Raw genomic sequence first — 15,468 nt, forward strand, 5'->3', positions numbered from 1 at the left:
GCACACAACTGGACAGCTGTAGTCGAAATTCTGTTTTCAGTGTTAAGATTGTCAGTGTACCTTGACCTCAGAATCCTGCTGTCTCTGAGGTGCCATTTGGGACCCAGCAGAATCCCCTACAGCGCAGTCGGGGTATTTACAGTGGAGAGCTCAGCCCTCTGCTGGCTCCGCACAGCAATTACAGCTCCCCCTGACAACCTTGCATGCCCGTAGGGGAACGGTTTACTTAGGGAATAGCAGGATTTGGTTTAGAAATTTTCTATAGATTCACACGTGGGGTACTTGGCCCTCATCCATGGCAGGACAAAATTGACACTGAGAGTTTTTTAAATTAATGAAAACACTTTGGGGAACCCAGCACTGGCTGGAACAGTCTTCTAGAATAATGCTTAAGATCATACCTTGTGAAATTAAAGTTCTTTTTAGTATGGCAGTGATTCTTTTTGTAGTGACCTACTTTATTTTTTTCACATAGAGATCAGTTACACGTTTGAAGTGGAGAACGAGAGGCGGCAGCTGGGCCTGCCCTCCAGGGTGCGCTTCAGTGACCACTCGTCTGATCAGTTCACTGCGAGTACAACCCTCAGGGGACAGAACTCATGGGAGTGTGTGACTACAAAGCTTATACTGCAGGTAGGGGAGAATATTTTATTTCCGTTTCATTTAGATCCACTTAAAACAAAAGATTTTTTTTTTTTCCCAGCCTTTTGGAAGGAATCTTTGTATAAACTTTGTATATAATTTCAAAATCAGATCCAATATAAAACTTCAAAAAAAGAGAAACCCACCGTAGTTTACTATTCCCTGCACACATGCTGCTTCCTCCTGTTGCCTTTCTTGCAAAGTATGAATAAAAACTGCAGCCACTGCAGCTCACTGTGGTGGTCAATACAGCTGAACTAATTTGGAACAATAGAGAGGGACTGCCAGAAACGGAGAGCTGCTTCCAACAGAAATAACTGTTACAGAATTTTATAGTGTGACTGTTCAGGAAAATAATTTTAACCTATGGGTTTTGGAGCGGATTAATGGGCAGGGCAGGAAAGCTTGGTATGTGCTCTCTTGACTTGGCTGCTGTAGTGGTGCTTAGAGGTGGTATTGCTCCAGAGGCTAAACAGATTCCCGCTCCATGACTCAGCAGGAATGAGTCAGCCTCCAAGGCTGCTTTTGATCCCAGCAGATTAAAGAACTTTAATTTATGAATAGAATAGAATCATAGAATGGTTTGGGTTGAAAAGAACCCTAAGGATCATCTAATTCCAACTCCTGTGCCATGGGCTGGGACACCTTTTACTAGACCATGTTACTCAAACCTGTTTCAGTGTGTTATTTTACTGCAGCTGTGTGAATTTCACCTGCCTAAATTACTGCCTGTGGTTCCTAGGTATTCTTAGTGGCAAAAGTAATCACCACATTGGGAAGCCAGAGGAAAACAAAAAGACAATAGGGTTGGGATCTTTGTGTTCCTGCATGTTTAGAAAATACAGTATCAAAAGCTTATCTTTATGTTGTTTTTTTCTTCTCTGCACTGTACACTAACTATGCAATTTAAACTATTTTAACAGGAGAAAATTAAAGATAAGCTACGTCCCATTCCAATATCAGTCAGTGTTAAAATTGCTGGCCTGGAGTCACCATCCAAGAGAAAAGAGAGTGCACTTCCAGATCTTACGCCAATTCTAAATGCAAATGAATCTGAAACAGAGACCACAAAAGTAAGCCTTTGATATCACATATTTGCATAAATCTGCACTTCTGCAAATAACTTAATTTTAAAGACTGTAGAAAACTAATTTATGTCCAAAGGAAATACCTGGGGTGGCACTGGACATGTAACTATTGGATTGTTATTTTATATTTTGTTCTGAACTTGTTACAACATGTTATGAACTATGTACTGTGTTCTTTTGCAACAAAAGTGAAGATGGTGTAGCTCCTCTGTTTCTTCCTTCTCCCCAGTAAGTTTAGGAGGAAATGTACTTTCGATTAAAAATGGAAATTCATTGTCTTCTGTTGGAAACACTTGTCCAACATAACAAGATAATGCGCATTCCTAAGTCTTCCATGGGATGCTGTAACAGCTTTTAAGCAATGATTGCAGCAGTGACATAGAAGGGAGGAAATATCTCAGTTAAAATTTCTCATTTCCTCAATGCTTATTGAAGAATCAGACTTAAAGATGTATTTCCTCATTAGAAGTGTACCTCTCACTTAGAATTATCCAACTCTGCTTTTTAGTCACATTTACAGTTCTAAATTACCAGCATCAAGGGCTGTATCTCACAAAGAAAAACTCAACAGGCAAGAATTAAGTCAGGTTAAAATCTGAACTCTGTCCAGGAAAGTGCCTTGTGAGTTCCATGTAGGTGCTTTATTCACTGTGCTTCAGAAATCTCATTTTAAGCTACTGTTGTGTGTCAGGCAGTAAAATTGCTTTGGTGGTGCTTTATTTAGGTGGAATTCTTAAAAGAAGGATGTGGAGAAGACAATGAATGTCACAGCAATCTTAAGCTTCAGTACCGGTTTTGTACGAGAGAGGGAAATGAAGACAGGTTTACTTATTTACCACTGTAAGTCTCAATTAATGCACTTCTAAAGTTCAAATTATTAACAAGTGCTTAAAAGAACTTTTAGGAGAGGATTTTGGGAAGGAACAGCTTTTTTCTGTGTCTGGCAGACACAGCCCTTGGCAGTAGTATTGATTTGTCAGGGTGAGGAGTGGGGGCAGAGGGGAAGAGCTCAAGAAGAAAAGTGGTTCAGAGTTGAATGGATGCTGAGTGGCCACAATAGTGCAGCGGTGGGCTAAAAGAAAAAAACCCAACAATTTAACACCTGGAGAAATGACATTCTAAACCAGCCTTGCAGTAGTTTATTGTGTGACACTGTTAATTATTTTGCAGATAAAACTTGACTGTGTGACAGCTCAGTAAAGTATAGGCTAATAGCCCAAGAAAAGTAGTTACAGAGAAATTGAGTAATGATTTAATTTTAACACATGCCCCAGCACCCTGCTGCATCCCTCCTTCCTGGGAGGGCCAGTGAAATTAGAGCAGGGGTAAAACAAACAGAAGGAAGTATGTTTATTTACTGCCAGCAGTCACACATTTTTAGCAACACTTGGAAGCCAAACCCATGTATACCTTACAAGAAAAAAACAGGTCATTAGATGGATTTGGAGAAAATTCATCACTGTGTGTGTCAGATGCAAGTGCTGGTTCAGAAATACTATAAACTCCTGATTACTTGAGGGACTTATCTGCCTGTTCTGTCCTCTTAACTGCTGGCCACTGTCAGATGGAATACTGGTGTGGGGAGAAAAAACCTACGACTATTTATGTTCACAGTTTTACTGTAATTCTCCCCTGTTAAGAGGAAATTGTACTTGGATAAACCATCATATGAGGTGAACTTGAATATACATTTGTTTTCCTAATGCACAGAACCCTGTACATTCTGTTTCTGTAGTGAAAAGGGCATGCCAGTGCTTGTTCTGAAAGACCAGAAAGATATTGCCCTGGAAATAACAGTGACAAACAATCCATCTGATCTGAAAAAGCCACAAAAAGATGGTGAAGATGCGTATGAAGCTAAACTAATTGCAACTTTTCCAGACAGTCTGACATACTCTGCATTCAGAGAGATGAGGGGTTATCCTGTAAGTATTTTTAAGAGAAAAAAATACTGAAAAAGTTAAAATATTTCCAGCATATTTTTACTTGTAAATATATTCTGTTTAATCAGGAAAAACAGCTAACGTGTGGCGCTAACCAAAATGGTTCTCAAGCAGAGTGTGAACTTGGAAATCCTTTCAAAAGGAATTCTAATGTAAGTTGCACTTTACTCAAGTTGTAAAATCTTGTTCTGACTGATTGTAGTCATCCAAAGTTCCTGTGTGTCACAACTGGAAAAGTGATTTGGATCTGTCTTTTTAACTCTAGAACGTACTATTAAAATTTTCTATAAGTTTTCACATATCAATATATCTTATAAGAGCTCATATATTTCCTTATCTTTCTTGTTTAGGTAACCTTTTATCTGATCTTAAGTACCACTAAAGTTAATGTTGATACAACAGACTTAGACATTAACTTGAAGCTGGAAACGTAAGTTTTCTTTTTGCGCATGCACCTGCACTTTGCTTTGCTATACATTCATTTGTTTGATTCACAGAAGTAATTTAATAGTAGAGAGAAACCAACTAAATTAGTAAAATAAACACCATTGTTTCCTTTTCATTGTAGAACAAGCACTCAAGTTAATTTGACTCCAATTACAGCCAGTGCTAAAGTGGTTCTTGAATTGCTTTTATCACTCACTGGGTAAGTGTTGATAGCATGACAAATTGGGGGGTCTGGGGACAGTTTTGCTTCAGACTCATTAAAATCTGATTATTCTCCTTTCCCACCCCCACCTGAACAGAGTTGCTAAGCCTTCTCAGGTATATTTTGGAGGTAACATCATTGGTGAGAGTGCTATGAAATCTGAAGATGATATTGGAAATCTCATAGAGTATGAATTCAGAGTGAGTAATTTAGGTTAATGCCAACAGCTGCTTTTCATCAAGCACACAGCTTCTTGCTTCATGTGTATGAATACTTAGAAAAGTTGCTATAAAGAAATTGGCTTTCTTTGTCCCAAAATCATGACTTCATGATCAGAACATGCAGTTGACTATGGACTAGAGCTTCTTTAGGCCTTGATGTTTTATGATCATAATCTGAGGAAGTGGCCTGAGGCTGCCTGCACACTTTTTTCGGAGCAGTTCATGCACATTTAGTTGTAGGGCATAAAAGCCCCAGCAGGGAGGGAACAAAGTTACAGCAGAACCTGCCTGGGACTTGCCCAGGCATTGGCTGGTGCACACAGGCAGCAAGAATGGGCTGAGAACAGAGCCAGTGCAAGGAGGTGCTGCGAGAGCCCCTCTGAATGTGAGTCTATTTCACTTTCTTGGTCTTGTGCCTAATACAGCAAGGAGGAGACTAAGAAATTTAAGTCCATCTCTGTCAGTCCTTTACTTCTTTCTGTACCCAGTCCATGTATTATAACAGTATCAGTTAAAACACCTGATTTAAAACCTGCTAGCATGATCAGTAACACTAAGAAAGTAAAAAAAGAGGTTGGGAAAAAACTTCCAGATTTACAAGAGAAAGAGGTTGTTCTCTCTCTCTGTGTCAGAGCTCCTCAGAAACTTGCAGTTTGCCTCAGTTACACAACTGACTGATTTGTTAATTCTTAATTGGAGTTGTTTCACATGAAGATTAATTTCTAAAAATCAACAACTAGAAGTTCATATTAGGGAATTCTAATCCTATGCATTTATTTGCTCTCCAAGTATGTAGTTTTAGTATACACTTTGTCTTAGTACTATTTTGACTGTCTTTCATCTGATCTAAATTTTCTGTTAGTTGCATGCTTAAAGCTTGTCCAAGTCAATAATGTTTTCAGGAAGAAAAGCCCTCTGAAAATTATTTTACAGTTTAAAGAATGTTTGTTTTAACAGGTAACTAATTTGGGCAGACCACTGAAAACATTTGGCACTGCTTCCCTGGACATCCAGTGGCCAAAAGAAATTAGTAATGGCAAATGGCTGCTTTATTTGATGAAAATAGACTCCAAAGGCTTGGAAAAAGTCTCCTGTCAACCCGAAAATGAAATCAACAGTTTGCATGTTACGGTATGTTACCCTGTCTTCTGTTCATGAATTGGTACAACATGAAAGCACCCCACAGAATATAAGGCATGAGAGCTTGCCTCTAGAAGGAGTTACTTTTTATCTCCAGCAGCTCACTAGCACAATACATGACCAGTGTATCAGTGAATAAGCCTTTCAGGAGACTTTTAACAGCTAATGAGGCTGATATGCTGAAGGATAGATGCTAGGTCATGATGACTGTTTTTGCAATGGGCACGGCTGTCATAGGCTCTTGTACAGGATGAAACTGCTGACTGTCCTAACAAATTTCATCACTATTCTTGGAAACTGCTCAGTAATAAAAACATCTGAGTTCTTACTAAAAAAACAATAAATAACTAAATATCTTCCCATCCTGGGGGCATTCCATGTACTTTTTTTTGAAGGGGCTTGAACTTAAATTTATTTATTTACAACAAATATAAATAAAGAACAATTTTCATAGTCCTGAATTGTACTTATCTAGCAAAATCTTCTTCCTAAAACTTGAGCCTCATTTTTTAATTCTTCATATAATCCTAAGATCCTATGGGAGGAATTTTTATTTTCCACCATTAAAACTGCATGCACATAAAGTTGTTTTTGTCCGATCATTATATTAGTTAATATAATTTGCAATGAGTGTTATTAGTATACAGTTAAAAAAATCTGCATCTACTGACCTTAGCACATTCTTATTCTTTTAGCAGAGTACCATTAATACCCTTTATCCAGAAATAAAAATGGAAATAGCATTGAAAGTTTTAAAAATCTAAACTTCCCCTTGCCCTATTAAAGAAAATAGTCTGTTGGCCTTTCTTTAGGTAATCTCAAATTTTATTCTTAGCAGTAAATGTAGGTAAGTAGGGATATACAATGCTGTCAGTCATGTGCTGATTTGGAAGAAGAAAACACTGAGCTCTACTTTCTCTGCTTGTATGAATTAAGATTCTTACTATAATCTGCTTTTTAGTTTTTTACTTTTTTTTTCCTTTTAGGAATCCCATAACTCAAGAAGGAAGCGTGAAGTTGCAGAGAAGCAGATTACAGACAGCCAGGCATTTTCTTTATTCTCAGAAAGAAAATACAAGACCTTGGTAAGGATATTGCACCAGTTATGTTCTCCTTGTCTTCTTTTTATCTTACATCCAAATATTGATGCTTTTAAAATTTGAACATTTATATTATCTACTTTGAGAAAGAACTCGGGAAGAACATCTTCATAGTTACTTACATTAAAATAAGCAAGTAATAACATCTTCACTGTATTTTCCCATTGCTCTCAGTATGAACAGATAGTGGTTCTTGCATGTAGGTATGATGCATATAATCCAATTTTTAATCTTGGGATGAGTTTTAAACAATCTATGAAGATGTGATCTTATTTACATCTAGATCTGTGTAATTGCAGAGCTGCAATGCGAATGCACGCTGTGTGGACATAAAGTGTCCCCTGAAGGGTTTAGACAGCAAGGCATCTATTGTGCTGCGTTCCAGGCTGTGGAACAGTACCTTCTTAGAGGTAAGTCCTCTCACCTGCCCTTTTTATAAGGTCAGAGTTCTTTCCTGTTCTGTGTCTAATATTCATGTTTTATTTTGGAACAGGAATACTCAAAAATGAATTACCTTGACATTCTTGTTAGGGCTTCTATCAGTGTTCCTGCTGCAGCCAAGAATGTTAAACTCACAAATGAAGTTGCTCAGGTAGGTTCAGTGTTTAATACTAACCACATGTTATGGTTGTGATTGTTCTAGCTTATCTCCAAAGACCAGAAATTTAAAACAAAACTTGCTAAAAGTTTTGAGTTATTGATAATTTTTTTTACCTTTTAATGGGGTTAAAAAAATTCATTGCCATATTCAAATGATACCAGTGGGAACTTTTTCTTCAAAAGCATTTTGTAGAAGACATCTTGGTAGAGGAGAGCTATATAGATTATATAAGACTATATAAATTGCAGCTTTCTGATTAAACATGTACGTTCTAAAATACTCCTTCCACCTGCACATTTGCCATCCCGTAGGTGCGTGTTACTGTGTTTCCTGCAAAACCAGTAGCCCTTTATACAGGAGTTCCGTGGTGGATCATCGCGGTGGCTATCCTTGCTGGAATACTCATGCTTGCACTGTTGGTATTCGTACTATGGAAGGTGGGTGTTTATTCATCTGGTTATTTTTTATTTTCTGGTCTGAAACTGACAAGATAGCAAACTAATTAAGTCAATGATGAAGTATTTGGGACTCAAAATAGGGCAAAACTGCACAAATCATACATTATCAGTTTCTCAGTTTTGCAACACTTGGAATGAAAATGGTTGTACAGGTAGACTTGTTACATAATTTTTTCTCTTTTCACATCCTCAAAAGGAAGTATTTTGAGATGAAACTTGAGACAAATGTTGGGAGGCCATAGTTTGATACAGATGGGTACAGCTACTGGGAGCCTTTGCAGTTAGGTGTAAAACTAACTTCATGTGAGCTATTTGCAAATGTTTTAGTAGGGCTCTATTCTCATTAACATCAGAAATACCATTAAACTGACAGTAGATGGAAATAACCAAAAGCACATTATTAATACATAGCCATCTAATTATACATCTTATTATTGCTTTTTTATCTTAGAAACCTTAAAGGAATAAATAAAGAGGTATAACGAATGGTTAACTGTTTGCAAAAGAAAAAATGAAGTACCTATTTAGTAATGACCTTTGTAAAAATGCCAATTATTTGTTGTCCCAAGAATAACAGAGCAGTCCTTTTATTCTTAGTTTTTACAGGCATAGGCAGTTAGCATTTGCTCTTATGGGATAGCATAAGATTATTAGAGAAGAGAAGGTGAAGAATATCCTGTCACTTTTTTCCCAGTGAAACTACAGCAGTTAGCTTTGAGGAGCTATTTGCTGCAGGTTACTCCCCATAGGATAGTTCTGATTTCCTTATTTTCTAAAAAATGCCCAGCTGCTCCTGCAAATATTCCTGATGAATGAATACTGGGTGGGCTGTTACATTCTAACTTCTAGTTATTTACTGTGCATGAAAATACAAACATTTTTCACATGCACACACAGTGTAAAATGCTGTTTCTGATGACACAGACTGTGCTGTTCTATGAAGGACAAACATCCTACTGGAAAGATAGATACATCATTGGTTTAAGACAAAAGCTTGTATTGAAGGGGTTTTTGTACACGCTGTGGTTTTGTCTGTCCCGTGCACGAGTCCACAAACACATTTCTGTGTAGACTTCTTTCTGCTCTTCACAGCCACCTTCCCTTGCTATGGACAGGTTATATTGTAGCTTTTCTTAAAAAAACAACCCAAACAGATTCTCTATAAGTTTATCAAAATGCTTCTAAAATAATATTCTCGGGTTACTCTCTTAATAACTCAGGTTATTTTATTGTGTTCTTACAAGAAGTTCTAAGATCTAGAAACAGCTGAGTTCTTGTGATGACTTTTTTATTTTTGGCTTGCAAAGGGATAGTGGGAAAACGGTTGACAGAGTTAAGTCACTTTTAAGAGGTTTGACTTCTTCCAGTCCACAAGAACTGACTAAATACCTTGCTTCCTTGTAGTGTGGTTTCTTCAAGAGAAATAAGAAAGATCATTACGATGCCACATATCACAAGGCTGAGATCCATGCTCAGCCGTCTGATAAAGAGAGGCTTACTTCTGATGCATAGTACTGATCTACTTCTGTAATTGGTAACTGATGATATTTTTTAATTTCTAGCTGTGGCACATGCTATGGTTGCAGTGGCTAACTGTGAAGCTTTTTCTGCATTCTGCATCCATTAACTTTTGGATTTCAAGCTATCCATACTTGCTTGCTCCTTCTGTTGATAGATTTTCAGCTTTTGGTGCATGTGAACACACAGAGGTTTACCCTGGTCTAAAATGCTTATTTATTTTTTTTTTTTAAAAACATGGTGATCTATGGCAATGGGCTTTAGTATTTTTTTAAATTTATGCTTTAACATTACAAATAAGTCTTTAAGCTTGCAAGATGGGAATCAACACTGTAGAGTTAAGATGTAAAGATAAGACTACAAATACATAAATTTGCTTTACTAACCTTTAGTGCATGCTCAAAGGTACATGTTGCTTACATCCAAGAAGGATTTTCATTATGAGAATTACTGCTGTGGAAACATCTGTTTTACTTGAGTTGTAAGGTGTACTTCTCTAGGAACACACTTTGCTGAAGCTACAAGATGCATGATGGTTTATGATTCCAGCAACTTTTATTCAAGTTAAGATATCACATGCATGTACATTGTATCCATAAATGTGCTTGGGATGAGGGGGTGGGGAGGAATTCTTTATGAATTATTTCTAAACAGTATTTAATGAACCTATAAGATGGCTAAAGATTTGGTCTTTGCTCACTGTAATTTTTTTTTAATTCTGTTCTAAGTTCTAATATTAAAATAACCAGCACCCCAAATACTATGAACAAAACCTTGCCCTCTTTAACATGTTCTTACCCCCACCAGTATCTAATGACAGCTGGATGGCACAGTGCTTCTTAACCTGAACTCTTGATCCCTAAGGATGATCAGTGATCCATGAGGATGTAAAGCTGAGTCTGTACCAATCATTATCTTTGTAATATTGTGGCCATAGCTCCCTTTTATTTTGGAAATTAATTTTAATCCATTCATCGATATTAAAAATCAGTTTTCACAGTGGCTTTGAATAAAAAATTGCACAGCACAAATAAACTGTTATAGATTTCATCCAGGGCGACTTCCCATGGCAAACTAAGCAAGACTCATGTTTCTAATACAGCATATTGTAGTTAGTTCAGGTGACTGAAGTGGAAATGGTTCTTTGAAAACTAAGGCCCTTAGGGTAACTTTTCTTGAATGTTCTGGAAATCTCTATGTAGGTTCTTAAGGGTAAATAATGTCACCATACAGGAAGACACTGAAGTATATACCTACCTTTGATTCAGGAGAAGCAGCTTTCCCATGTGTAGCAGTAAGCGTCCTTATTAGATGAATGAACAGCTTTGTACTGGAGGGAATTTTTAAGGTATTTGATTACTATGGATAGTCAGAGCATTCCCTTTGTCTTTAACTGCTGCTGAACAGCTAATGCAGACCTCTTGGCTCACATTTTTACAGCTAAAATATGCTACATTTTTGGTCTACAAACTTCCGTTTTCAATTTACTGACCTGCATATTTGTGTGAAGGAAGAATTTACTGCCTCTACTGTTGTAATACTTCGGCAGCAACTTACACCTAAACTGTTCTTTTCCTTGTCTGCGCAGTGCGGGTTCTTCCGGCGTTCCAGGTACGAAGACAGTGTCCCCCGATATCACGCTGTAAGAATTCGAAAAGAGGAGCGACAGATCAAAGATGGGAAAAGCCAAGACCTTGAGACAAAACAGTGGTACACCAAATGGAATGAAAATGAAAGTTATTCTTAGGCAAAAATGTTGCTTATCCACAAAGTTCAGACAGAGGTTGAGGTTCTCGTTCATGGAATACTGATGGAGTTAGACCTGTGAACACTATGGACATTCACCATTTGATTGTAGATATTACTACTTCTATTGAGGCTTTTATTTGCACAGTTAAAATGGCTTCAACAGAATTTATTTGCCTTATTTAATTGCTTCTTCATCCCCCTTAAATCTAACACACACTTTAGAAAATACTGTGCTGATTTGGGGTCTTTTCTGCAAAATAAGCAAAACCACTACAGCAGACCTTTTGATCCTCCTGTGATCTTGACTTTATTCCTAGTTATTTAAGGAATACATGATTAAGGTCAAGACAAGTTCTCCATTGTTCCCTCAATGCACAGTGCTTTATAAACACACAGTGGCCTTATCATACTTTGTTCAAGTATAACTGAAGACCTGCAAGTCTGCTTTAGTCATAACCTTTGCCTGCTGCAGTAGTTAGGGCTTAACAAAAAGCATCATCTTAAATTACATGTGCAACAGGTCATGTTGCTTGATTTTGGGCTCTTCTTATTTTAAGATCAGATTGTGGGATTCTTGCTCACAACAAATATACACAGGTTTTTTTTTAAGAGAGGCTTGAATATTAGATGTACTTTCTGTATATAAATATTTTAGTCATTTTTGTATTTATTTTTATTATAAATCATTGTCTTTGACTAACTGGTAGGCCAAAGACTACTGAATTTTTAAATCCACTGTTCTGGTTTTTGTGTTTCTGGTTTTGAACTTCAAATTATGAGGCCTGAGGCTTTCACTGCATTTTAATAAATCACTGAAGGTGACAATGCTATCTAAAATGTAAATATTTATGGAAATGATGTGTATGGGTGCTTTCTTTTCCTGATGCTTGTAACATCAGGTCCTGTAACATGATTTATGTATTACTGTGGACTGTTTAACAATTTGGACATCAAGTTGAAGTAATGTTTTAGATATCATTTTATACTCATTGCAGGAAACTGAAAAGTCCTTTGGAAACCTCATTCCGGCTTCATAAGGACTTCCTGGTTGGCAAAAGGCATTGACTACTGCAACTGTTGTGTAGCACTTGAAGGAGGCTGTAGGTGCCTTACTTACCTTAACTGTTGGGATCTGAGCTGATCCTCGTTGAGACTACTGAATCATCTTGAATACCTGAATGTTGATAAAAGTAGAACATTGGTATTAGTAATCTGGTTATTGTAACATAACTGAGAAAATGATTAAAAGAGTTTACTTTTTTACCCATATTCTAAAGCCTTGGTACTATTTAAGAACAAAGATTTAGCTCACAGTTGTGTATTCCTTGTGAAACAAAATCCTGCTCAAAAGGTATGCATGTGAATTGCTTGTAATATGAACTATGCAAAAACCTCTTGGTACTTTTTCCCCTCATAGGGTAAAAACCTGCTAGGAGGGCAGTTGTCAAGTATCTTTACTGCTAACTCTGAATGTACCTTCTTGGAAGGTGTGGTCTCCTAAAAAGTTAACTTTAGTGTTAAGAAAGATAAGTCTATTAAACTAGATAATCTCAGTATGTTATCACCCTGACATTATGAATGCTCACATATTAATTCAGATGTTCCCCAATTTTTGAGCTTCTAGAATCCTAGCTTATTTGCTTAAAGGCTCAGCAGCATCAGAAGCCAGGCTAATCCGGGGCTAAGAAGCTTGAGAAATACCCCTGAATATAAAACCAGATTGTGACCCTCACCTAAGAACATGAATCTCTTTTAAAGTTTTAAAGTTCTTGAAAAATAAGTCATGTCACTGGTATAGTTTTATCTCAAACTTTTGTTAAACCAGCTAAGAATGCTGCATCATTCCATGATTATAAATTACCTGTGGATATTTGTATAGAAGTGTGAAATAAATTTTTTTTTAATTAAAGATGGTCTTGGTAATAGTGATTTTGACATTCTTAACTGAGGTGGCCACAGCTAAGTTCCCTAGAAGGATAGCCTGGAAGTGGCAGGCTTTAACAAGTTCTCCTTCGGCATTGCTCTCACTGCCCTGCTCCATGCAAAGGGCAACTAAGGAGCAGGAGATAAGGCACAGTCTCATGCTCACAGGCTCTCTGCTGCTTGCTGCTGTTGCCAGCACCGGTCAGAGTCAGCACCAGGGTCCAGGTCCCACAGGAACACGGCTCCCGTCTCCTCGCTCCATTGCACTTCTGCTGCCTGGGGGAACTTCAATGCAAGCAGCCTCCTAAAAATTTTCTTGAATAGTGCCAGACGAGTATTTAAGTTTAGTAGAGATGGATACATCCCCCAAAATTGGTCAAGGACTTGGCATACCTATTTGTATTTAGCAGTGGAAATATGATATTGACAGTCAAATAGCACAATTGCAATGTAGTTTCAAATTCACAAAAAAAGCCCTATGGAAAAGCCAAAATTATGCAGGGAAAAAAATCCCACCAAATTCAATGGCCAAAATCTGGCTCCACCTCTAAGATGTCAGCCCTCACTGGATGCTTTGCTCATTGTTGCTGAAAGGCCTGAAATGCAACAAAGCCTGAAGATAAAGATTAGCTGGACATATGCTAGGCCACTCTTTGTTGTTGATGCCAAGAAGCTTCCAGAACTAGAACCAGAAAATGTCGCTAGACCCATCTCCAAGATAAGAACTCAACCTGCTCTGATTAAACAATTACTCTCCTTTGCATGACGGCCACGAACATTTGTCTACAAGACAAAATATCAATTGGCAGAACAGTTAAGTAGCTGATCATAGTAAATTTAGCACAAATCTTGTATTTGGCTTTATATGTATGCTTATATATACACCATATATATTATAGTACCAGGTGTACTATATACAATGTATATATACAGTGGTACAACACTATAATAGTGTATGTGTACAGAATGTATGCATATATGTGATATATAAAATTTAATGTTTGTTATATAGTGTGAGTGTTTTATATCTATATAAAAATACACACACTATATAGTCCAAGGTACAGAAATAGAATGTTGGCAAACCGCAACACTTTCCCATATGTTTAACTGTTGCAGTACAGCAGACATGATGAGGGAATATACCTTTCAGTTTAAGGGTCCACCACAGCTCAGTTTCAGTAGCCACCTGTCCATAATAGTTATATGTGGAAAAAGAGAAGCAACAGGGTGCTCACTTGGACACAAACCAGGAATTAGCACATGAGGTAAAAGGAAACTTCTGAAAGGGGTGTGAACCACCAATCCCCATAAAGCGCCCTTGTTGCAATGCTGATCTTGATGGCTGCAGTATTGTAACTCCACAGACTGCACAGAACCAGAGAGCTGCTCATGTTCAATAGCTGCAGTAACTTCTAGCACAGAGTAGCAAGGGTGTCAGCAGTTGGTTTGCAGAGACCAGGAGATTAAGCTGTGACAAAACAACCAGGCAACTGCAGCCGGTACTGTGAGCCAGCAGAGGCGTGTGGACATGCTTGGACGTGCTTCAGCTGCTTTGCCAGACAGCACGACTGTGTGGCACACGAGTGGGAGCAGCACATTTCCTTGTAGGGACTGTAACAACTTGCTTCAGTTTTTTATTGCAGTCTTCAGACATCTTTCAATGTCTGTCTTTCCAGGCCCCAGAGTCATAACCCATACAATACACCTTTTACAGGCTCATAAACCTTGCTAAGTCCTAGCCTTGTGAGATTTATCCCAAAAGAGATATCCCCATTCCTATAACGGGCTTTAAACCCCAGCAAAGGTGTGACATTATCACTATGAAGGGGTTGGGGACCCACAGTTTGCATTTTTGATATTGCAAGAAAGCCCCTTTCTTCCTTTTCTAGCCCTGCAAAAAGCAGCACCTTTTCAGGGCCATACCTGCCTCAAATATCAAAGAAACACAAGAGAACAGATTTTTGCAAGAGCAGGTATCCTTGCTGCTCCAAGATAAATCCCCCTCATCACTGATACACAGTGCTAACTATGTATTTTATCCCTCAATCCCAGTGTCTCAGAGGGATAGGGAAGGAAGGGACAGCAAAGTCAAATACTTTTGCTAGGAACATATGAAATAATGCATCTGGTAAGCTGATGAAAATAAACGTTTGCAGGATGCTGCTTAATTTCTTGAAGTGGAAGGGTCCAACAGTACCCCAGCACAGAGCCAAGAAGTGCATCACTGCCAGGCTATTTAAAAGGCATCTGATTCCAGCTTAGCAAGGAGGAACAACATGGAAACGGCTATTCTGGACCTGACCACAGATCCACCCAGACCAGCATCTGACAGCTGCTGAGAGTTGTCCACAATGTCCTCAAAATACTTTGCTGTTCCTGTTCCCCAAAAATGCTAATGCTTAACTTCAGTGGCTGTGTAGTATATTTTTCCTG

General features: G+C 38.0%; 1 protein-coding gene and 1 long non-coding RNA gene across 10 annotated transcripts in view; one reads left to right on the forward strand and one right to left on the reverse strand.

The window, feature by feature from the left end:
• The window catches only part of ITGA6 (integrin subunit alpha 6), a 42,078-nt gene extending 29,060 nt beyond the window's left edge, over positions 1-13,018 (forward strand). For 2 of the 3 annotated variants that reach the window (XM_088059230.1, XM_005519801.3), the window contains 14 exons: positions 476-633; positions 1,566-1,715; positions 2,455-2,570; positions 3,466-3,655; positions 3,742-3,825; positions 4,024-4,103; positions 4,242-4,319; positions 4,420-4,522; positions 5,501-5,674; positions 6,670-6,768; positions 7,083-7,193; positions 7,277-7,375; positions 7,696-7,821; positions 10,949-13,018. In XM_088059230.1, the coding sequence (XP_087915356.1) occupies positions 476-633; positions 1,566-1,715; positions 2,455-2,570; positions 3,466-3,655; positions 3,742-3,825; positions 4,024-4,103; positions 4,242-4,319; positions 4,420-4,522; positions 5,501-5,674; positions 6,670-6,768; positions 7,083-7,193; positions 7,277-7,375; positions 7,696-7,821; positions 10,949-11,107 (1,727 nt within the window). In that variant the 3' untranslated portion in view covers positions 11,108-13,018. Of the gene's footprint in view, positions 1-475; positions 634-1,565; positions 1,716-2,454; positions 2,571-3,465; positions 3,656-3,741; positions 3,826-4,023; positions 4,104-4,241; positions 4,320-4,419; positions 4,523-5,500; positions 5,675-6,669; positions 6,769-7,082; positions 7,194-7,276; positions 7,376-7,695; positions 7,822-9,246; positions 9,377-10,948 lie in introns of all 3 variants that reach the window. The other variant, XM_088059229.1, reaches the window with a different exon arrangement.
• Positions 1-15,468, reverse strand: part of LOC106628046 (uncharacterized) — a 32,876-nt gene that overhangs the window by 12,653 nt on the left and 4,755 nt on the right. For 4 of the 7 annotated variants that reach the window (XR_015773161.1, XR_001331257.2, XR_015773158.1 and 1 more), the window contains exons 2-4: positions 12,227-12,283; positions 10,918-11,000; positions 10,618-10,690 (exon numbers count right to left, since the gene is read on the reverse strand). This is a non-coding gene — a long non-coding RNA (uncharacterized LOC106628046). Of the gene's footprint in view, positions 1-7,731; positions 7,867-9,746; positions 9,879-10,617; positions 10,691-10,917; positions 11,001-12,226; positions 12,284-15,468 lie in introns of those variants that run through there. The other 3 variants (XR_015773160.1, XR_001331256.2, XR_015773159.1) reach the window with 3 other exon arrangements.

The sequence above is a fragment of the Pseudopodoces humilis genome, chromosome 8 (assembly GCF_049639895.1).
Source record: "Pseudopodoces humilis isolate 2021_Gansu_Grassland_sample_001 chromosome 8, ASM4963989v1, whole genome shotgun sequence".
Lineage (NCBI taxonomy): Eukaryota > Metazoa > Chordata > Aves > Passeriformes > Paridae > Pseudopodoces > Pseudopodoces humilis.